At 36.3% G+C, this 23,840-nt stretch overlaps 1 protein-coding gene across 2 annotated transcripts in view; it reads left to right on the top strand.

Annotated features, from left to right (window-relative positions):
* Positions 1–23,098, top strand: part of LOC109505082 (probable polygalacturonase At1g80170) — a 57,270-nt gene extending 34,172 nt beyond the window's left edge. The window contains exons 2-10 of one of the 2 annotated variants that reach the window (XM_073248970.1): positions 18,634–18,750; positions 19,389–19,520; positions 19,653–19,802; positions 19,947–19,967; positions 20,108–20,315; positions 20,779–20,860; positions 21,502–21,601; positions 22,143–22,256; positions 22,725–23,098. In XM_073248970.1, the coding sequence (XP_073105071.1) occupies positions 19,509–19,520; positions 19,653–19,802; positions 19,947–19,967; positions 20,108–20,315; positions 20,779–20,860; positions 21,502–21,601; positions 22,143–22,256; positions 22,725–22,955 (918 nt within the window). In that variant the 5' untranslated portion in view covers positions 18,634–18,750; positions 19,389–19,508 and the 3' untranslated portion in view covers positions 22,956–23,098. The remainder of the gene's footprint in view (positions 1–18,633; positions 18,751–19,388; positions 19,521–19,652; positions 19,803–19,946; positions 19,968–20,107; positions 20,316–20,778; positions 20,861–21,501; positions 21,602–22,142; positions 22,257–22,724) is intronic. The other variant, XM_073248971.1, reaches the window with a different exon arrangement.
* Positions 23,099–23,840: the final 742 nt, after the last annotated feature.

The following is a 23,840-nucleotide window of genomic DNA, read 5'->3' as shown; positions in this document are numbered from 1 at the left end:
GATTGCATGCAGATCAAGTATAGGGGCGATTGACTTTAGTGCAAGTGGAAGAATGAAAGAATAATATCCTACAAACCAATCGCATATGGGATACGATAGGATATTTTCTGTAATTTATCTTCCAAACTCATGTAATTGACATTAATATTATTAATAAAATTAATATTTTTTATTCATTATATGCTGCATCTTATTATTTTTAAGATTGTAATGAACTCCATAGGTCTGGATAATGGTTTTAGGACCGTGATGAGATCATGCCAGTGAGACCTAAAATCTTGATAGCTATGACCTAGAATTTTTTTAGTTGTTGGTTCATTGAGTCGAGGATCAATGATATGGATAGGACTGGCATGTCCTATATATGCTCAGAAATGAGGATGGTTGATCTTACAACTACTTGTGTGGTGACACTTATATAAAGATATGGGTGCTCATTAGAGAATGAGTTCACTGAATAAACCTATGAGAGAATATCTGATGGAGTCTTATTTATATGTCAGCTGATGATTCTCTAGTGGAAATTGTGTAAGTGATCCTTTGACTTGAGATCGATATAGTACCTTATGTATATAAATCCATATTTTGGTTCACTTCCTAACTTAGTTCTATGATCCTTATATGGGGTGTTCTGAATGTGGTGAAGTATGCATGGAGGTTGTGAGTGATCAATAAGGGATAAGTCACTCCTAATAAGGAGAGAGAATATTCTATGTGATCTCATAAGTCGGTGATTCTGGAAGTCTTTGGCCAAAGTAGGATGATAATTAGAAAGAAATTTCTAATATATCATCAACGGAATCATCACCTTCTGATCAAGATACATATAGATAAGCAATTGGGTTTGATATATTTCTATACCCATAGCTCATCTAGGATATTGTTTGACTGAAGGATTGAATTACATGGTAACTTGCCACTAAAGAGTATTTTGATAATTTTTCATCAAAATTTTAAATCTTTCAGATAGTCATGATACATTGCTAGATATCAATCTTGACTTATGGACTCATTAGAATTAAAAAAATTTAATTTAAAAATTAATTAGGAAGAGTCATAGTTGATTGAGACTCTTCGACTAACCTAATCTGATCGGATTAGGGTAACATCAAGAGTTTGGATCCACTGCTGGCTAAATTTGAAATCCAATGGGTCACATACTTTAGAATTTGATCTTGATCTGATTTAATTAAGATTTAATATAAATTTTAAGGATTAATTTGATATGCTAGCACATTGTATTAACTCAAGTTCCTAAATTGGTTCAGTTCAAAGTGTTTGAGCTAAACTAGATCAGTTGTCTTTGACCTAATGGGATTGGATCTATTTTAATTGGATTCTCATCCAACTTGGAATAGTTTTAAGTGTGGAAGGACTCCTCTATGCCCACCAAGTTTTCGGCCAAAATAAAAGTGCCGCCCCCTCTTAATTAATGTGGGAAGATGAAGAGTCCTTCTTAATGAAGGCTCTTATCTTATCCTATCACCTTGTGTTCTCATCCAGATCCTTTATGATTTCATGCCATTTTTTCTTGAGAAATTTATGAGGCATAGAAGAGCAGAGGTCCTTCTATGTGAAAGATCTCCTATACCAAAAATAATACACAATGATTTAATTCACTACATGAGAAAGTGGAGCACCAAAGGTTGGCACCCCTTGGTCCTTCCTCACATCCCATGGTCACCTATTTATATGGGGCATCTCATATGGACCTGATGCTTGATTTTGGATGAAAATCAAAGATATGTGGTGTATAAAAGAGAGAGAAAATTCTAGAAAAAATCTAAGAAAAAGATAAAAAAAATTGAGAGGCAAGAGTTGTAAAAAGGGTGGTGAGAGAATTAGCAAGTGTTGCTAATGTGCCTTAGGATTTGATTTTTTCTTATGTTGGAGCCTAAAATAAAATCTTAGATTATGAGACATCTGAAGAGTATCTTCTTAGCATAATTTTGGTGGCAAGATCGAAGGCTACTGGGCTTTGGTTTGATCGTACTTCGAGTTCGAAGTCGGTAGCATTCTTGAGAAGACAAGGCTGCTGCAGCACACTGATTAAAAAGGACCTTGGCCAACTTCCATGTAGAACACTATTGGAGGGCTTTTACTTTGGAGTCTCATAGAGATCACCATCATGCTATATTATTTTTGATGAAAGTATAAAATTCTATCCCTTTGCATGCTTGTTTTTGTTTTGATCGATATCGACAAGATGATTCTAGGGTTTAGGTTTCGGCTCGATAGTTTTAACTGTTAAAGTTATTGATTTGTTCATTTTAAAAATTTTATAATTCAATTTTCACTGTGTGATTGGAATCCAACAATAAGAATACTTAGCATAATCAATCACGAGTAGTCACTAAGATATCTACCTACTCATAAGTGACTAACTCGATACTGCGGTAATGTGACTAGTTCTTTGACTTACGATGTCTCGACTGTTCACAATGAGATTACTGTAGTTTGACTACATCATAACTCGATCTTCTAGACATATGGAGTCTTGAGGTATAATTGACTGCTGTAGACTCATTGTAGAAATAGGATGCACATCAAGATGGGATCTATTGACTTTGGTAGACGAAGAGTAATCCTATGTAGACCATGAGACTGAGTCCTAAAGCCCATAGCCATGGTAGTGTGAAAAATAGAAAGATATTTCTATGGAGTTTCTTATCGGACTTGAGCCAATTGATTCTAGTACATGATAAGAATCAGATTTGATGAGTTATCCTTAACCTATATCTTGTCTGGACTCACGATAGAGGAATCGAATCATATGGTAACTGTACTTAGAGATTCATCATTCAATTCTACTGAATTACCACCACATACTATTAGGTATCACTACTGGATTGTTGGATCAATTAGAATTATGTTGATGATCAATAATTTTAATTGATTGAATTGAAAAGAGTTTCGATCCATCGAAAAGAATTTCAACGATGTTACTGATAGAAATCATAATATATCTCACTGATAGAAATCATAATATATCTCACTACCATATAGAATGAGACTTATGGGGTCACATAAACAAGGATTTTGGTCTAGGATTACATAATTGGGCTAAGTGTAGTCTGATTGAATTAGGATTAATTAAGTCCTAGCTTTGAGTTTAAGGAAGCCATGCTAGCACATGGTTAAATCCATTCTCTCCTACTTGATTTGGGTTCTCTATTGGATAGGGCTTAACCAAATTGAAGCAAGCTTATTTTGGACACCAAGAGTTGGAGTCCTTGAAGTAAGTCTTCCATGTAAGAATTAAATGATAGGGGGAGGCACCAATAGTTGGTGCCCCACATTTTTCATCATGAATTTCTTTCATAGAAAGGGTGGGACGTCCCATATGGATAAGATCCAAGGGCGTGCACCACTTTGAGATAAGGGAGGGAGAGAGAAGAGGATATACCCAATCCTCTTGATGATAAGGATAAGAATGAGATGGTTATATCTGAATTCAAATTCAGATTTGAATTCAAATTCAAACTCAGATTTGAATTCGAATTCGAATTCGAAGCATTTGAATTTGAATCGAGGGAGGATTTGCTTAGGCAACAATAACCCTTATCCCTTGCACTCATCACATCTAAATTTTTTGATGATTTTGTGCGATAAAATAAGGAGAGAAATCAAATGGGACAATACCTGTCATAGCCCAAAACCTAGCCCAACCAAGCCCAATCCAGCAGACCCAAGCCCAAAAAAAAAAAAAAATATAGAAAAAATCGGGAAGAAGACTCCCAATAGGAGTCTTCTTCTCCGGTGAGACCCGGACAAATTGGGAGTCCTAGGACCTCTCGAAGTCCTAGGGTCCTCTATAAGAAGACCTCCCCTTTCCCTAGAAGCTGATCATCGGTCTTCTTTCCCTCTTTTGCTCTCTGATTTTCCCGAATTAGAGCCGTGAATCTTTGCTTCGTTCTCACCGTGATTGCCCGCCGGTGGGATCACCGGAGGTCGAGGTGAGTCTTCCTCTCTTCCTTCCCCTTCCTCCCGTGCCCTTGTGCGTGGCTGCCGGTGACGAGAGTCGCTGATTTTCGATCGAAAAAAGGGACCTCTATTTTGGTCTCTTTTTTCCATGAATTTTTCGGCGCCGGCGATCGCAATCGATGGCTGGCCATGCTCCTCCGTGACCGGGGGAGTGGCCCCCCTCTACCGCCGGCATCCACCGCGGCGGCCGTGGCATGAACGGCCTGGCATAAGGAGGGGACTGCCGTCCCTTGTTCGGCCTGGAAGGAGCTCGAAGAAAAAGAAGAAAAAAGAAAAAGAAAAAGAAAAAGGAAAGAAAAAGAAGAAAAAGAGAAAAAGAAAAGAAAAGAAAAAGGAAAGAAAAAGAAGAAAAAGAAGAAAAAGAAGAAAAAGAGAAAAAGAAAAGAAAAGAGAAAGAAGTAAAAAATAATAATAATAATAATAATAAAAATAATAATAATAATAACAATATATATATATATACTTATATATATATAAATAAATGAATAAATAAATAAATAATAAAAATAATTAAAAAAATGATGAGAGAGAGAGTTTTCTCTCTTCTTTTAGTCTAAACCCTGACTTTCTCTCTCTGAAATTGAACTTTCTCTCTCTACTTTCTCTCTCTAGAATTTTCTCTCTCTAGATTATTTTTCTCTCTTGATGGATTTTTCTCTCTCTAAAGTTATTCTTCTAGGATTAGCGTAGTGGAAGGCTTCATCTGATGATTTTGATCGAGTTTAAGAAAGAGTCTGATTTTAAGTGAGATTTTGATTTGGGATCTATTTAGATTGAATTTTGAATTAAAATTAATGTAAAAAATATAATTTTGGATAATAGGCATGGAAGAATCTCCTAGAAGTTAGTCGATCTGTTCATTCAGTGCTCCGTGAAAGGTAAGTAATGAATCATCTTCTCGAGATATTCTATATTTATTCTGAAAATAAATAATTATTCTCTGAAATTATGCATAATTTATGAAATTATGTTTTGAAGGAAAAGTGCGTTTGAAGTATTATGGTACGTCGATTATGCACACATTCAGTGAGAAAAATTATGATATATTATGGTACAAAGTATTTTGATACAGATCGAATTTATGCTCTCAGCCTAACTATGTTTCAGTGGGCCCCACCAATGGGGATTATACGTTGGTACTCAGTGGACCCTGCCAGTGGGGGTTGTACGCTGGTGTTTGTGGACCCTGCCAGTGGGGGTTGTGCGCTGGTATTTGTGGACCCTGCCAGTGGGGGTTGTGTGCTGGTATTCTGTGGACCCCGTCAATGGAGGTTAAACGTTGGTCATAGTCGAGGCTGTTGAGTTACGAGTATTTTGAATCGAATCGGATTTATGATTATATTATATGTGAATATTTAAAAATATTAGATTTATATTAAATCAGCATGAAATATATTTTTATATTTATTTGTAATATTGTTCTTAGAAATTATATAATATCTGAAATATCTAGTTGAGATATTTGTTACTTACTGGGCTGTCTAGCTCATTACCTTTCTTTCTATTTTTCAGATTCAGATAATTAATTTCGAGCGTGGGAAGAAATATTGGGACAGAGCTTTTAGAGGCGAGACTCAGCATTGTCAACTTCATTGAACTTAGATCTATTATTTTATTTTTAGTAAAAAAAATTTATTGGATGTAAGATATTTATTTTAATTACTTGAATTAAAGTTGAATAATAATTATTTGAATTTATTCCGCTGTGATGCATTGATATCGTGATGAGATACCTTGCATGCTTATGGAGAGAGTTCTTCATGAGTATGCGGCGGTTGCCGCGATCCTCGATTCACAATCTCGGGTCAGGGGTGTGACAATTAATATGGTATCAGAGCATAAGTGGATAAATTATAACACATAGAATTAGACATAGTATGAGTGTAGGTGGGTAAACATTAAAAATATTGGGACGATAAAGTTGAGCATCATAATAAGTCTATCCTAACAAATAGATAAATGAATCTAATAAGGTTTTACTACTATAAGGTTACCATGCCTCCCCGTAGAATGACAAGAACTACTCAAGGAATTGCAAGAGAGACATCACAACTACGAGATGGTAGCACTCCCCATCTGATCAGTGGCACTCCTCAGGAGGAGGGAGTTGTAGATCCTAATGGGAGTACTTCGAGAGCACGTCAGGAACCAGATATGGCTCAGTTAATGCAGACCCTAATCAGGATGGTACAAGCGCAACAATAAATACAGCAGCAAATATTTGAACAACAGCAGATACAACGAGATACACAACAACATCAGCATCCACCACCATAATATGGAGAGCAACCAGTACAACGGAACAACATTTCAGAATTTAAAAAGCTTGCCCCTCCAGCTTTCAAGGGGACTACTGAACCTTTGGAGGCTGACAACTGGATAATGGAGATGGAGAAGGCCTTCGCTGTCCAAGAGTATCTTGATGAAGAAAAGATTCGATATGCAGCTTATTTACTATAAGGAGAAGCATACAACTGGTGTCAGTGACTACAGCGCAAGTATGAACAAGACGGCGAAATACCTACCTGGGAAAGATTTCGGGTTGCATTCTACGATCAATATTTTTTTCGGAGTATAAGGATCCAGAAAGAGCAAGAGTTTATTTATTTGAAGCAAAAGGGTATGAGTGTGACTGAATATGAAGCAAAATTTACAGAGTTAGCAAAATTTGCTCCGAGATTAGTGGATGGTGAGCAAGAATGTATTCACAAGTTTGAGATGGGATTGAGAACTGAGATTCGAAAACAAGTGGTTCCATATGAATTGACATCTTATGCCGATGTGGTAAACAAAGCACTGATAATTGAAAGGGAAGTCAATGAAGAACGTATGGAAAAGGAAAGAAAGCAAAGAAAGAGAGCAAAATCAAATGATACACAAGGGCAAAATAATAAAAACATCAAAAGATCAGCTAAGGGAGCAGTAGACAATAAGACTCAACAGATTGATGGTAAGCCATGCTCCAGATGTGGCAAAAATCATGCAGACAAGGATTGCTATTGGAATACAGGTGCTTGTTTCAAATGTGGTCAGATGGATCATAAAATTGCTAGCTGCCCGCTAAATACTGAAAATCAAGTTGGCCAAAGAACTCATGAAGGACAACATAAGGGTGGTGGACAGATTTCTAAAACCCAGGGAAGAGTTATGCGCTTACTCAACAGAATCCACAGGCTTCCAATACAATGGTGACAGGTATGAAAAATTTTGAGGATAAAATTTCTTTTTAGGAGTGAAGAATGTCATAGCCCAAAACCTAGCCCAACCAAGCCCAATCCAACAGACCCAAGCCCAAAAAAAAAAAAAAAAAGAGAAAAAACTGGGAAGAAGACTCCCGATAGGAGTCTTCTTCTCTGGCGAGACCCGGACAAATTGAGAGTCCTAGGACCTCTCGAAGTCCTAGGGTCCTCTATAAGAAGACCTCCCCTTTCTCTTGAAGCCGATCATCGGTCTTCTTTCCCTCTTTTCTTCTCCGATTTTTCTGAATTAGAGCCGCGGATCTTTGCTTCGTTCTCACCGTGATTGCCCGCCGGTGGGGTCATCGGAGGCTGAGGTGAGTCTTCCTCTCTTCCTTCTCCTTCCTCCTGTGTCCTTGTGCGCGGCTGCCGGCGACGAGAGTCGCCGATTTTCGATCGGAAAAAGGGACCTCTGTTTTGGTCTCTTTTTTTCGTGAATTTTTCGACGCCGGCGATCGCAATCGATCGCCGGCCATGCTCCTCCGCGACCGGGGGAGTGGCCCCCCTCTGCCGTCGGCCTCCGCCGCGGCGGTCGTGGCCTGAACGGCCTGGCACAAGGAGGGGACTGCCGTCCCCTATTCGGCCTGAAAGGAGCTCGAAGAAAAAGAAGAGAAAAAAAAGAAAAAAGAAAGAAAAAGAAGAAAAAGAGAAAAAGAAAAGAAAAGAAAAAGGAAAGAAAAAGAAGAAAAAGAAGAAAAAGAAGAAAAAAGAGAAAAAGAAAAGAAAAGAGAAAGAAGAAAAAAAGAAATAATAATAATAATAATAATAATAACAAAAAATATATATATACTTATATATATATAAATAAATGAATAAATAAATAAATAAATAAATAAAAAATAATAATAAAAATGATGAGAGAGAGAGTTTCTCTCTCTTCTTTCAGTCTGAACCCTGACTTTCTCTTTCTGGAATTAAACTTTCTTTCTCTACTTTCTCTCTCTAAAATTTTCTCTCTCTACATTATTTTTCTCTCTTGATGGATTTCTCTCTCTCTAAAGTTATTCCTCTAGGATTAGCGTAGTGGAAGGCTTCATCTGATGATTTTGATCGAGTTTAGGAAAGAGTCTGATTTTAAGTGAGATTTTGATTTGGGATCTGTTTAGATTGAATTTTGAATTAAAATTAATGTAAAAAATATAATTTTGGATAATAGGCATGGAAGAATCTCTTAGAAGTTAGTCGATCTGTTCATTCAGTGCTCCGTGAAAGGTAAGTAATGAATCATCTTCTCGAGATATTCTATATTTATTCTGAAAATAAATAATTATTCTCTGAAATTATGCATGATTTATGAAATTATGTTTTGAAGGAAAAGTGCGTTTGAAGTATTATGGTACGTCGATTATGCACACGTTCAGTGAGAAAAATTATGATATATTATGGTACAAAGTGTTTTGATACAGATTGGATTTATGCTCTCAGCCTAACTATGTTTCAGTGGGCCCCGCCAATGGAGATTATACGTTAGTACTCAGTGGACCCTGCCAGTGGAGGTTGTGCGCTGGTGTTTGTGGACCCTGCCAGTGGAGGTTGTGCGCTGGTATTTGTGGACCCTACCAGTGGGGGTTGTGCGCTGGTATTTTGTGGACCCCGCCAATGGGGGTTAAACGTTGGTCATAGTCGAGGCTGTTGAGTTACGAGTGTTTTGAATCGAATCGAATTTATGATTATATTATATGTGAATATTTAAAAATATTGGATTTATATTAAATCAGCATGAAATATATTTTTATATTTATTTATAATATTATTCTTAGAAATAATATAATATCTGAAATATCTAGTTGAGATATTTGTTACTTACTGGGCTGTCTAGCTCATTACCTTTCTTTCTATTTTTCAGATTCAGATAATTAATTTCGAGCGTGAGAAGAAATATTGGGATAGAGCTTTTAGAGGCGAGACTTAGCATTGTCAACTTCATTGAACTTAGATCTATTATTTTATTTTTAGCAAAAAAAAATTTATTGGATGTAAGATATTTATTTTAATTACTTGAATTAAAGTTGAATAATAATTATTTGAATTTATTCTGCTGTGATGCATTGATATCGTGATAAGATGCCTTGCATGCTTATGGAGAGAGTTCTTCATGAGTATGCGACGGTTGCCGCGACCCTCGATTCACAATCTCGGGTCGGGAGCATGATAATTAATATGGTATCAGAGCATAAGTGGATAAATTATGACACATAGAATTAGACATAGTATGAGTGTAGGTGGGTAAACATTAGAAATATTGGGACGATAAAGTATGAGCATCATAATAAATCTATCCTAACAAATAGATAAATGAATCTAATAAGGTTTTACTACTATAAGGTTACCATGCCTCCCCGTAGAATGACAAGAACTATTCAAGGAATTGCAAGAGAGACATCACAACTACGGGATGGTAGCACTCCCCATCTGATCAGTGGCACCCCTCAGGAGGAGGGAGTTGTAGATCCTAATGGGAGTACTTCGAGAGCATGCCAGGAACCAGATATGGCTCAGTTAATGCAGACTCTAATCAGGATGGTACAAGCACAACAATAAATACAGCAGCAAATGTTTGAACAACAACAGATACAACGAGATACACAACAACATCAGCATCCACCACCACAATATGGAGAGCAATCAGTACAACGGAACAACATTTTAGAATTTAAAAAGCTTGCCCCTCCAACTTTCAAGGGGACTACTGAACCTTTGGAGGCTGACAACTGGATAATGGAGATGGAGAAGGCCTTCGCTGTCCAAGAGTATCTTGATGAAGAAAAGATTCGATATGCAGCTTATTTACTACAAGGAGAAGCATACAACTGGTGTCAGCGACTACAGCGCAAGTATGAACAAGACGGCGAAATACTTACCTGGAAAAGATTTCGGGTTGCATTCTACGATCAATATTTTTCTCAGAGTATAAGGATCCAAAAAGAGCAAGAGTTTATTTATTTGAAGCAAAAGGGTATGAGTGTGACTGAATATGAAGCAAAATTTACAGAGTTAGCAAAATTTGCTCCGAGATTAGTGGATGGTGAGCAAGAACGTATTCACAAGTTTGAGATGGGATTGAGAACTGAGATTCGAAAACAAGTGGTTCCATATGAATTGACAACTTATGCCGATGTGGTAAACAAAGCACTGATAATTGAAAGGGAAGTCAATGAAGAACGCATGGAAAAGGAAAGAAAGCAAAAAAAGAGAGCAAAATCAAATGATACACAAGGGTAGAATAATAAAAACATCAAAAGATCAGTTAAGGGAGCAGTAGACAATAAGACTCAACAGATTGATGGTGAGTCATGCTCCAGGTGTGGCAAAAATCATGCAGACAAGGATTGCTATTGGAATACAGGTGCTTGTTTCAAATGTGGTCAGATGGATCATAAAATTGCTAGCTGCCCGCTAAATACTGAAAATCAAGTTGGCCAAAGAACTCATGAAGGACAACATAAGGGTGGTGGACAGATTTCTAAAATCCAGAGAAGAGTTTATGCGCTTACTCAACAGAATCCACAGGCTTCTAATACAATGGTGACAGGTATGAAAAATTTTGAGGATGAAATTTTTTTTTAGGGGTGAAGAATGTCATAGCCCAAAACCTAGCCCAACCAAGCCTAATCCAGCAGACCCAAGCCCAAAAAAAAAAAAAAAATAGAGAAAAAATCGAGAAGAAGACTCCCGATAGGAGTCTTCTTCTCCGGTGAGATCCGGACAAATTGGGAGTCCTAGGACCTCTCGAAGTCCTAGGGTCCTCTATAAGAAGACCTCTCCTTTCCCTTGAAGCCGATCATCGGTCTTCTTTCCCTCTTTTCCTCTCCGATTTTTCCGAATTAGAACCACGGATCTTTGCTTCGTTCTCACTGTGATTGCTCGCCGGTGGGGTCACCAGAGGTCGAGGTGAGTCTTCCTCTTCTTCCTCTCTTCCTTCCCCTTCCTCCCTTGCCCTTGTGCGCGGCTGCCGGCGACGAGAGTCGCCAATTTCCGATCGGAAAAAGGGACCTCTGTTTTGGTCTCTTTTTCCCGTGAATTTTTCGGTGCCGGCGATCGCAATCGATCGCCGGCCATGCTCCTCCGTGATCGGGGGAGTGGCCCCCCTCTGTCGTCGGCCTCCGCCGCAGCGGCCGTGGCCTGCATGGCCCGGCACAAGGAGGGTACTGTCGTCCCCTGTTCGGCCTGGAAGGAGCTCGAAGAAAAAGAAGAAAAAAAAAAGAAAAAGGAAAGAAAAAGAAGAAAAAGAGAAAAAGAAAAGAAAAGAAAAAGGAAAGAAAAAGAAGAAAAAGAAGAAAAAGAAGAAAAAAGAGAAAAAGAAAAGAAAAGAGAAAGAAGAAAAAAAAAAATAATAATAATAATAATAATAATAATAATAAAATATATATATATATAAATAAATGAATAAATAAATAAATAAATAATAAAAATAATAAAAAAAATGATGAGAGAGAGAGTTTCTCTCTCTTCTTTCAGTCTGAACTCTGACTTTCTCTCTCTGAAATTGAACTTTCTCTCTCTACTTTCTCTCTCTAAAATTTTCTCTCTCTAAGTTATTTTTCTCTCTTGATGGATTTCTCTCTCTCTAAAGTTATTTCTCTAGGATTAGCGTAGTGGAAGGCTTCATCTGATGATTTTGATCGAGTTTAGGGAAGAGTCTGATTTTAAGTGAGGTTTTGATTTGGGATCTGTTTAGATTGAATTTTGAATTAAAATTAATGTAAAAAATATAATTTTGGATAATAGGCACGGAAGAATCTCCTAGAAGTTAGTCGATCTGTTCATTCAGTGCTCCATGAAAGGTAAGTAATGAATCATCTTCTCAAGATATTCTATATTTATTCTGAAAATAAATAATTATTCTCTGAAATTATGCATGATTTATGAAATTATATTTTGAAGGAAAAGTGCATTTGAAGTATTATGGTACGTCGATTATGCACACGTTCAGTGAGAAAAATTATGATATATTATGGTACAAAGTGTTTTGATACAGATCGAATTTATTCTCTCAGTCTAACTATATTTCAGTGGGCCCCGCCAATGGAGATTATTCGTTGGTACTCAGTGGACCCTACCAGTGGGGGTTGTGCGCTGGTGTTTGTGGACCTTGCCAGTGGGGGTTGTGCGCTGGTATTTGTGGACCCTGCCAGTGGGGGTTGTGCACTGGTATTCTGTGGACCCCATCAATGGGGGTTAAACGTTGGTCATAGTCGAGGTTGTTGAGTTACGAGTGTTTTGAATCGAATCGGATTTATGATTATATTATATGTAAATATTTGAAAATATTGGATTTATATTAAATCAGCATGAAATATATTTTTATATTTATTTGTAATATTGTTCTTAGAAATTATATAATATCTGAAATATCTAGTTGAGATATTTGTTACTTACTGGGCTGTCTAGCTCATTACCTTTCTTTCTATTTTTCAGATTCAGATAATTAATTTCGAGCGTGGGAAGAAATATTGGGACAGAGCTTTTAGAGGCGAGACTTAGCATTGTCAACTTCATTGAACTTAGATCTATTGTTTTATTTTTAGCAAAAAAAATTTTATTGGATGTAAGATATTTATTTTAATTACTTGAATTAAAGTTGAATAATAATTATTTGAATTTATTCCGCTGTGATGCATTGATATCGTGATGAGATGCCTTGCATGCTTATGGAGAGAGTTCTTCATGAGTATGCGGCGGTTGCCGCGACCCTCGATTCACAATTTCGGGTCGGGGGCATGACAGTACCTTAGCAGAGTCTTTCTACTTTAAGGCATTTGATCCGATCAAATGTCTATAAAAAGGCCCCTATCAAATGGTTTGACATAATTAATCATCGGAAGAATATCTCCATGCCTCCTCTCCTCTTTTCCATGCCATCTCCCCTCTCCTCTCTAATCTCTGATCCTCTCCCACATCCAAAGGTGTTGGGCAACCCATCTGGTGGTCTCAAGATATCGAGTTCTATCAAATCTATGCAAAAGAATAAGAAGACTGCAATAGAGTACTGATCAGAATCCTATCGGAGATCAGATTCAAAGCTGATCTAGGAGCTTACAGATCCATATAGGAGTAGATGGATCGAAGATGGAGAAAATATCTTAATTCAAGTCTAAGTGGATACCTATAGAGATTGGGCATGTATGTAGCTCAACAGTGAACTTCGAAATTCTATGATCATCGGACTGTGGAGTTCATCTAGCCACGCAAGATGATGTGATCATCTTATAACCTGATTTAAATTGTTTAAATCTATTTTTTCTCTTAATCTAAATGCATGATCGATCTGACCACGATCGAGATTAGATCTCGATCGGATCGCACGTCGGATGGAAAATTTTTTTTGAAATTCTGCTGCATCCTGATCTGATCGAGCAGGCGTGCGATTTTCCTTCAAGTTCAGCTCATTGCTGAATTAGGTATGGGTATAACGTTCACACTTTCTTTTATTTTTTGTGATCTAAATGGATCATCAGACTCGATATGGACCGCTGCCACTATGGATATTTAGACAGATCACCAAATTCGATGCGAACTATTTTGATTATTATAAATATCCAGAAGGATCACCAAACTCAATGTAGATTATAGTTGTCACTATAAATATCCATAAGGACCATCAGATGTGATGAGAATCACTTTGATTACTACAAATATGACTTGATGCAGATCATGTTGGTCACTATGGATAAGAGATGGATAGAATCTAGGAGAGGTCTGCTAAATCAAAAAATCGAATCTTGTACTAAACTTTGGAGGACATAATTTGATCACATGATGTCTGATTGAGATGATCTGTTTTTAAAAATTATGTATCTTTTTGTGCTTTACAACTTTAGGATAATCGGACTAAAATTTCATCATTTAGACACCAAAAAAAGCTGTCAAATCGAAACTTTTTTTTTCAAAAAAGATATTGGTCGGACATTATCTCTCAATCTATGAAAAATTAGAAAAAGTGACAAAAGATAAAGTTGATGTAGGAATCAAGATCTACCACTTGTAGGATTTTAATTTTTTATTTATTTATATTATTCATTATTGAGATCTAATGCTACTTGAGTTAAACGGGTGAGGGAATCTTTCTTCCCCTTGATTGGATCATTTTAAGTAAAGCTTGGTCAACCAACAAGCATGGAAGGTGATGTTGAGAAGTCTGGATAATAACTAGAAATGTTGGCTAGTACAGAGGGTGAAGAAGGGAATGGCTTACACTCGGTATGTCAGAGAATTATGAATGGCCAGTCATCAAAGACTGTCGTGACTATATTCTGAAAACCAATAAGGAAGAAGGTTAAGCACATTGAGCCCTTGTACATCAATGTTCATATATTTGGCAAATAACAAGACAAATGTTGGTGGACAATGAAGCTATTGTTAGTATCATGCCAACATCTGTCGTTAGAAAGTTTGGCAGAGGCGAAGAAGATTTATTGGAGCTAATCGGGTGGTAACTTATTTCATGAGTGATACATGCAAGTCTTAGAGAGTGTTACCGGTTTACATTCAAATAAAGACCCAGGTCTCATGGACCCAGGACTCAGTGACCACTTTCTTCGTCATCCATAAAGCCTTCATGTACAAAACAATATTAACTAGGTAGTGATTGGATTCATGTGAGTTACCATGTACCTTCATCCTTACATCAGATACTAGTATTATAGAATTTGGATGCCAAGAAGGACAAAGATAAGGTAGAATTGATTACTGCTAACAATAAATCCTTCCTAACAAATACAAATATACCAGATATACAGCTATATGATCCTAATATTGGCCTCATTAGACTCTTGGACCAAGGTAAGCTTGGGATGCCAAAGACTTTCATGGCCTCAAATTCTCTGAGGACCAACCCTTCAAGGTTAGCTTGCATTTTAAAAATATTGTGGTTGATGGGCATCGAAATATTGTTTGTTGAAAAAGCTATCAATGATTAAAATATTTAAAAAGATAAAGACGATGAAAGGTACTTTTGTGAGGATAGCGATTTATGCGAAATCAAAAAATATTTAAATTTTAATTTATATGATCAAATATATATATATATATATAATATAATTTTAAAAAATATAAATAAAAGAATTTGATCATACTGCATTAAAATTAGTAAACATTAAGGCCGTGGTGCAAGATCTTTTAGTGCAAATGAATCTGGGCACTAACTCCCAGGCCAAACCAACATTATTCATTGGTGACACATGCAAGTCCAGGGAGGCATTACCAATTTACATTCAAGTACGGACCCAGGTTTCAGTGACCAGTGTCTCCGTCATCAAAGCAGCCTTTATGTAACTGTACCCAAAAAAACAAAAAAGCAGCCTTTATGTACAATGCAATATTCGTTGGAAAGGGATTGGATTCATATAAATTACTGTGTACCTTCGTTGTTACATCTACTACTGGTATTATAGAATTTGCATGTCAAGGAGGATAGACCAGGTGAAAGTGATTACTGCTAACAACATACACTTCCTGATAAACGCTAATATACTAGACATATGGCTATATGATCATTGTAATCTGGGCCTCATCAGATGCTTGGGCTAGGACAAGCAGGGGTTACCAAAGATTCATACTATGGTTATTTTTTTTAGTTATACTTCAATTATCATGCATTTGTGAAATATTGGAATTATACTCTATACGAAGGACTTCTTTAAAAATCAATTTAATCAATTTATTTTTATTTTTATTTTTATCTTAGTTATTTTTTCTAAGAATAAGCATAATTTGAATTATCTACCACAGCATAGTACTATTCTCTTACTGTGGGCAGATACTACATCTTTATTATAGCTCAACATTATATTCTTCTATCATAATCCTATACTACACCCTTATCAGATGCCAATTTTTTTAAATGGTGGTGCAAATTTAGCAAAAATTTCTAAAGTACTTGAATTCATGTTACTTTCTATCTTCCAGTCGATCCGTATCTTTCTGGCTAGTGTAATGCCAATGGCATGCCCACGCACATATCCAAATCTCGCATGGGTAAGCTTGGCGGTGCGCCCTCTGTCTGCACCAACCGAGTTCTTTAGGGATCCCTAGTTTTCCTAGAGACCTAGAGTTTCCTAACTTGCTTGGAATAGGACAGAAATTAAAGGGCGGCAATGTACTCCAAGCAGAACAATTCATGAGCTTCTGTATAATCTGATGCCAAGTTCTATTGATTTTGGTGTTATTGATTGTTTATTAGAAACATGACTACAAATTCTACCGAACATTTAGTACTACAAATATTAGCACGTGTAATATGTGGGAGAAGTGGTACAACTGATGGTCGTGTTTCTTAAAAGCTGGATTGGTTTCCCATCCCTTTTGTCAAAATGTAGAAAGAAAAGAGGAAAAAATCCCTAACCACATTACCATTGTTTAACCACCTCCACGTACAGTGCACGGAGGTCCTTACCTACCTCTAATGCTCCATAAGTAATTCTCCTTGGTCGCTAGATTAACGATTAGGAATCATCCCTAGCATTTGGTTTACCTTGTCAATGATCATATTTTGCTATTACCCTACAAGTACCATTCTAAATATTCCCTAGGATATATATTGCACGCATATATCTCATGGATTCATTAGCTATTCTCCATGATAGTATTTCTATATTAGGATCTCCATTATGGTATTTCTCCATGTCATATTCTCTTTATATCACCTTACACTCAAACCTATTAGTCTGGTTGCTTAAAGTGCTAATTCCATCAAACATGGAAGTAATGATGAGAGCAAATCCTTTTATTTTAATCGGAGCTACACTCTTTGATCCACGGGAAAGTACGCTACCATCTATTGACATATCATTTAATTAGTAAGTTTAATTATGATTTCCTATTTAAAGTAAAAAAAAAATTAGTTCAAATGATTGCTATTGCGTTTATTGTATTCAGTTTATGAGTGAATTACTATAGGTTCAGTAGTTATTTTATTGTGTTTGAAAAAATTATCTATATGTTTTTCGATTGATCTGCAATTATTTTTAAATTTTTAAACTTTTCAGATTCTATAAAAAGTCCTTGAATTATTAAGGAGTTATTTCTAGATTCCTGCTGTCCACACAGATTGGTTACACAGATCTATATTTAGATCACACAAATTAATATTCAAGTTACACAAGTTTATATTCAGATTATCTGCGAAACCTGCGTAATCTGAAAATGAACCTGTGTAACTTAAACATAAATCTATGTAACCTGAACATGGACCTGTGTAACCAATCTGTGTAGACGGTAGAAACCTAAAAATAACTCCTTAGCAGTTCAAGAGCTTTTTACGAAGTCTAAAAAGTCTAGGGATTTAAAAGTTTAAAGATCTATAGATAATTTTTTCATTGTATTTTTTCTTTTCCTCTCTAATTTGAGGTGGCCAACTGCTTTTTTTTTTTTTTTAAAAAAAAAGATATTCGCTACAAAGGCATTGCCTCGAAGGATGTCGCTAGCCACCGCAAAGGTAACGATGAACTCATTGCCTCAACCAGTAATGGCTACATTTGTAACTTTGAATATCATCATTATCTCGGTGCATAATCCAATGCCAAATTCTATTGGTTTTGATATTGTTGTTTGACAATTAGAGACATGGCCACAAATTCTATCAAACACTTTTTTTTTTTTTTTGTTCTATAAATATTAATGGAACATATGGATACTCTTATTGGGATAGCTCATGGTCGTGAGTTGTAACGGCTGGATTGGTTTCCCGTCCTTTTGTCCAAACATAGAAGAAAAAAAAGAACAAAAAGTACAGAAGGGAAGTAAAATCCCCAGCCATATCATCATTTTTAACCACCTCCACGTAGTTACCAAAAAACAGGAAAATACCTCCATGTTTAGCTTGCCTGCGTCCTCCCCTCTTCCCTTCCTTATCTATCTCTAATCCTCCATGAATAGTTCTCCTCGGTCGCTAGATTAATGATCAAGAGCAATCCGTAGGTTTCGGTTTAATTACATGATCAATGATGATTAGTTTGCTATTTCCATATCATTAGCTATTCTCCAATTATAGAATTTCCATATGCATGCCGTATTCTCTTTATATCTCGCTCCACTCAAACTTATTTATTTGGTGGTTTAAAGTAAGTGCTAATGAGAGCAAATATCTTTACGTGATATAAAGAATCTCTTTTCGTTTTCTGGTAAATTTATCAAGAATATCTTTATATGCCTCAACGTGCTGTGCTGGCAATTTCCTTCTATCTACGGATTCGTCGTGCATGAATCCTTACGAATGACCGCAGTGATGCATTCGTATCTGCTCTCTATATAACACAGCACCTGCAGGAACTGGTCTTCATGGTGGGAACAACACAAACTCCAGACATGGCAGTAGAACTCCTCTCTTACCGTTCTTCTTTGTTTTCTTTTCTTTTCTTTTTTTTTTCATGAAAACTTGCAACATAGTCTTTACATTCTTATTCATGGGTGTCAGGCCATTGCAGCAGTTGTTGCGTTATGGTTTTTAGCTCTTCAGTTTGTTGCTGGGAATCCGATTTATAACGTGCTTAGCTACGGGGCTGTTGGAGATGGCACATCAAATGATGTACAAGTAAGAAGTAGCTATTCCTTAGGCTGCATGTGGTTGCAAAATTAAATGGGAGAAGTATGGGATAAATTTTCATCATAGTCATTCCTGTATACTCTCTTATATTTTTCTGTCCTAAAATCAAAAGCAGTTGATGTAGACTGATTTTTAGCATTATCTTCTGTTATGAGAAATGATAGCAAGCGTTCTTACTTGGATCGGGAAATTACATTTCCTATCATAGTTGCTTGTTTGTTATGGTACAATAGAGATGATTGAGTGATCTTTACATAATATTGAGCAACATATTGTCTCTTATGCTATATGGGTCCCATTCATAATATACACACAGTACCGCATTCAAACTATATATGGCGCCTCTTGTAGTGCTTGATATAGTTAGGGCTCGCTTCATTTTTCAGAAATATTTGATGATGCTTCAACTATTGTTGCTGATTTTGTTTTTGTCTTAAATATCAAAAGCTTGAATTCTATATACTATTCAAATAGTATATAGCTTCCCATATTTTTCTTCAGTAGTCAGATATCAACATGCTATATATATATATATAACACCTATATTTATATGTATGTATGTATGTATGTGTATATCATTTGACTATCACCCAAGCGTTACTCACGATCTTGCAATGATTTTCAAGGCATTCTCGAAAGCTTGGAGAGCAGCTTGTGCTGATGCTAATTATCCAATTATTCTCATCCCAGCAAGCAAGACCTTTTTATTGACCGAAGTAACCTTTCGAGGCCCATGCAAGTCTTGGATGTACGTCCAGGTAATATATACATCAATCTGATGCATCCCTTCAAGTTGTTTTGAGAGAGCAGGTTGGAGAGTGAGAGATGGAGAAAAAGTTCAGATATCACAAGGAACCGAAAAGGTTAGATGATGTTTCAAACGTATGCAGCTTGATGGAAATATTGTAGCACCAAACAAAGTGTGGTCGAACCAAGCAAAAAACTTGATTGCATTTCAAGATGTTAATAACGTTACGGTGGCTGGCCATGGCGAGATTGATGGCAATGGTGCCATTTGGTGGGATTGCGTAAAACATAAGGTATCAAAATACAAATATATATGTTACATCCTTGTAGAATTGTCTCTTTGACTTTCAATTCATTATTCTGCTTGCATGCCCTTCACTTGACCAATTTGTCTTCTTTGGCTTCATCTTCCATCCTCTTCTACACTCTACATATAGGGATGCAACAACCGCCCTAATGTAAGTATATATACAAATCTTTTGCTTTCTGTTTCATTCCTTTTTCTTAGTAAAAGCTTGTAAGGTTATTAATTTGTTCATTAGATAATATATATTGATGGAATTTAAGTGTTATTTTGTTGTCACCAACCTTAAACCAGCTACTAGTATTCATGTGGTGCAACAATGTTTGGGTGAGTGGAATAAGAATGAAGAACGGCCCAACTAAACATCTGAAGATAATCAATTGTGCTGGGGTACACGTGAAGGGGGTCGAAGTATGGGCTCCGGGTGACAGCCCCAACACCGATGCCCTCCACATCGCCGGGTCTCAATTTGTGGAGTTCACCAATTGCACAGTCGGAATTGGTACTTAATGTAGATGTACAATATTTTTTTTCCCCATGTTATTTCGAAGAATTCATGGATGGACTTAGTCTACCAAAAGGTATTACGGGCGAAACCAATAAAAAAAATGCCACATCAGCATGTTGAACGAAAAAATTCTGCAACTACTTACAGCAGTATGTTAAGGTAGGTGGTTGCAGAATTTCTTGGCTCTAAATCCCAATGTAGCATCTTCTCATTGGCTTTGCCTGTAGCACTTTTGGTAGATAAGTTTACTTGTGAATTTCTTGTTTCGGTAGCTTAGAATTTTTACCATTTGATCGTAGTTTATTTTTGTTCCCACCAATGAGGAATATGAGCTTCGGCCTTTTTAATATCTGGAGGACTTTTCAATATCTCTTAGCAACATATGCAGATTGTAGATGTGGATATTTACCTAGTTGATTGGTTACTCTATCTTCCTGTTTGTATGATATGGCTGCAGGAGATGATTGTGTAGCTATTGGTCCAGGCTCCTCAGACATTAATATTACCCACATCATATGCGGGCCTGGTCATGGTCTCAGGTTTGTCTTTGTCACTTTGATATCCATATCAAACTTATGAAAAAGAATTTGTTCGAGTTTGGGATCTCTTTAGATTATGTTACAGAGGGTTTCATTTGATCATGGTGCACCAAAAGTCATCAATCGATAAAAGATGGTTGAATAGTGATGGACAAGTATTTTATGAAGGCCATTCCATTTGCATGCAACGAGTATTCCTTATTGTGCGATGCATTGATATATAATTGAACTATATAACCTTCAAATAAATCTCATCCGGCTACGATTTAGGCACATATGTAGCCCATATGTTTAATAATTAGTCTAGCCTAACATACTGATGTTATCATTGATACTTTCTTCAACTACATTATAGTCTGTTGCAGTCAAGAGCTTATGGCTCGGTTTGTGAGGTATTGTCCACTCTGGTTCATGGACATCATATTTTTATTCTTCAAAAAGTATTTTCTATAAGAAGGATGATCTCTTTCTATATAAATCAGAGTCTTTTTTGATTCATAATTAATGTGGAACTAATGATGCTCTTCCATCTATACCATAATATGATCAATATAATTTTTCACTCTAAACTCAAAGCTAATCTGCTGCTCCTTCAGCAACTATATCCGAAGCACTAGGATAATTTCTTCTGTCCTTGGCAGCATTGGTAGCTTGGGACCCAACTCCAAGGTTGAACGAGTTCATATTTCTGACAGTCATGTTTCAGGCGCCTCATCAGGCGTGAAGATCAAGACATGGCAGGTACATTGCGTTATCCCAATCTTGACAAGCTCAAGTCAAACACCATTACATATGCCATTCCATGTACATGTATTTGTTTGTCATAAAAGATATATATATATATATATATTGTTTATGGCCCATATCTGGACTCCATTTCAATATATATATATGCAAATTACCACATATTTTGTGCTACAACTTTGTACTAGAACTCCAATTAATTTTGCATAGAGTATATTAGAAACATATATATTTCCATGCTTCTTCTCATGTGAACCTTTGAAGCTTTCACTAATGACTTGCTTATGCTCTTTGATGGGACAATCATCTAGTTTTAGCTTGTAACCACAACAATTGCTAGGTTGAGATCTAGAATGTATCTTAAACATGAAATGACAAGTTATCGATCAATAACAGAAGATACTGTATTATGGCTAATAAAAAGTTAATTTAGGTTCTAAAGGATTTCCTAGTATGATAGTTCTCTATGTGTTGTGTCACACATATGAGAAATTTATTTGTATCAAAACATCACAAATTTTCACATTTCATTTTACAGGGAGGATCTGGGTATGCAAAAGAGATCTATTTTGAGCGTGTAAACTTTACCTCAGTGCAGATTCCTATAGTTATTGATCAATACTATTGTCCCAGCCATCAATGCCATCCTACGGTATGGGATCCTTACCAATACACATTCGTCAAAGCACATGCATGAACGCATGCACACACAGGCTATCCATTATTTATGCTTGTGCTAGGATGAACAACATCTTCCACTTTCTTGAAGACCTAAACTGAACTTGGAAAATATGCATGCATAGTCGAAGCACATCCATGTTCCAATGTTCCACCACCATCAATTGGAAAGCAAAAACCAACTCTGAAATTTAGCAGATGCTGCTAAGTTCTATTTTATATTCTCAAAATGTTTCCTTATCTTAAAGAGAAGCCTAACATTTTGGTCCTTTGGCTATCATTTTTGTAACCTACAATTAGACATTGTATACAATATTTAGGCTAGTAGTATTTGCATAATTATATACAGAACATAATTTATGCATTTCGTATACAACAATTCTTCAAATTGCTAATTGTTTTGCATCAATTTTTGTCTATAATTGCGGGGAGGGAAAAACAGAATACCTCGAATGTGGCAATAAGTGACATCCAGTTTGTTGATCTATATGGGACTTCTTCCCAAAAAGAGGCTGTCAGCATCCAATGCAGCAAACAAGTCCCATGCAACAACATTTTAATGAAGAATATTAACATATACCATGAGGATGGAAGTTCGGCAACATCCAATTGCAGCAATGCCTATGGCAAGACAGAGGGAGTAGTCATCCCAAATGTTTCTTTCTTACATTAGCTGGAATGGCACCAATAACGTCCCTCATTATCTTTTTTTTTTTTAATGTTGTATCACTGATTTGAATAACGGTAGCGTACTAGTTTTCAGCTTGATAATATTCTTTGGTGGCTAAAATAATAAATAAAGTTGCACCTTTTTAATTTCTTGTGAGGAAATGTGTGAAGCTCTCTCTCTCTCTCTCTCTCTCAGTCCATTAACCTGTGATCTTTATCATGTGAAATGTGGAGAAAATTGGGGGCAAGAGACTTTCTACATTCTCAAAAGATTTTCTTTTTAAGACAACACGAGGTCTCTATTAAGATCTATTACGCTATGATATTATGGGAAATATAAAGAAAAATGGATGACATGGTAACCTCCCGGTTGCATTTTCTCAGAGACATGAGGTCAATGGGAGAAGGTCCTCCTAATTTGTTGAGATAATCAATTTTAAAAAAGTATAGACATCATAATTTTTCTAAGCTACTTAATCTTACAAAACATTGAGCTATATTCAATAACTTTGGATAATGAAGCTATAAAGTGCGAGTTCAAAGACCATAACCACGAACTCAAATTTCCGGTAAATCTTTATAGTCAACTACACATCACAAATGCTTTAAGCATGTTCCACATATGGCAAGTTCATCTATTGTCATACCTTTCAAGGATGTGAACCTTTTAAGTATTCAATTATCCTTCTCCTCTAGAGTGGTGCGAAATAAATACCAATTAAATCAAGCAACAGTAGGACAAGTAGAAATTACAAGTGAAAAATAAATTTATTTAAAATAATAAAGATAAAAATTATAAGCTTGATTATCCTCTCACAAAGTCTAATGTAGCTCGAGGACATCTCTCTTAATCTCTATATGACATCTTAAAAAATTGTCCCCACACTTT

The sequence above is a fragment of the Elaeis guineensis genome, chromosome 15 (assembly GCF_000442705.2).
Source record: "Elaeis guineensis isolate ETL-2024a chromosome 15, EG11, whole genome shotgun sequence".
NCBI lineage: Eukaryota > Viridiplantae > Streptophyta > Magnoliopsida > Arecales > Arecaceae > Elaeis > Elaeis guineensis.
This window is presented reverse-complemented; position numbering and strand designations above follow the sequence as displayed.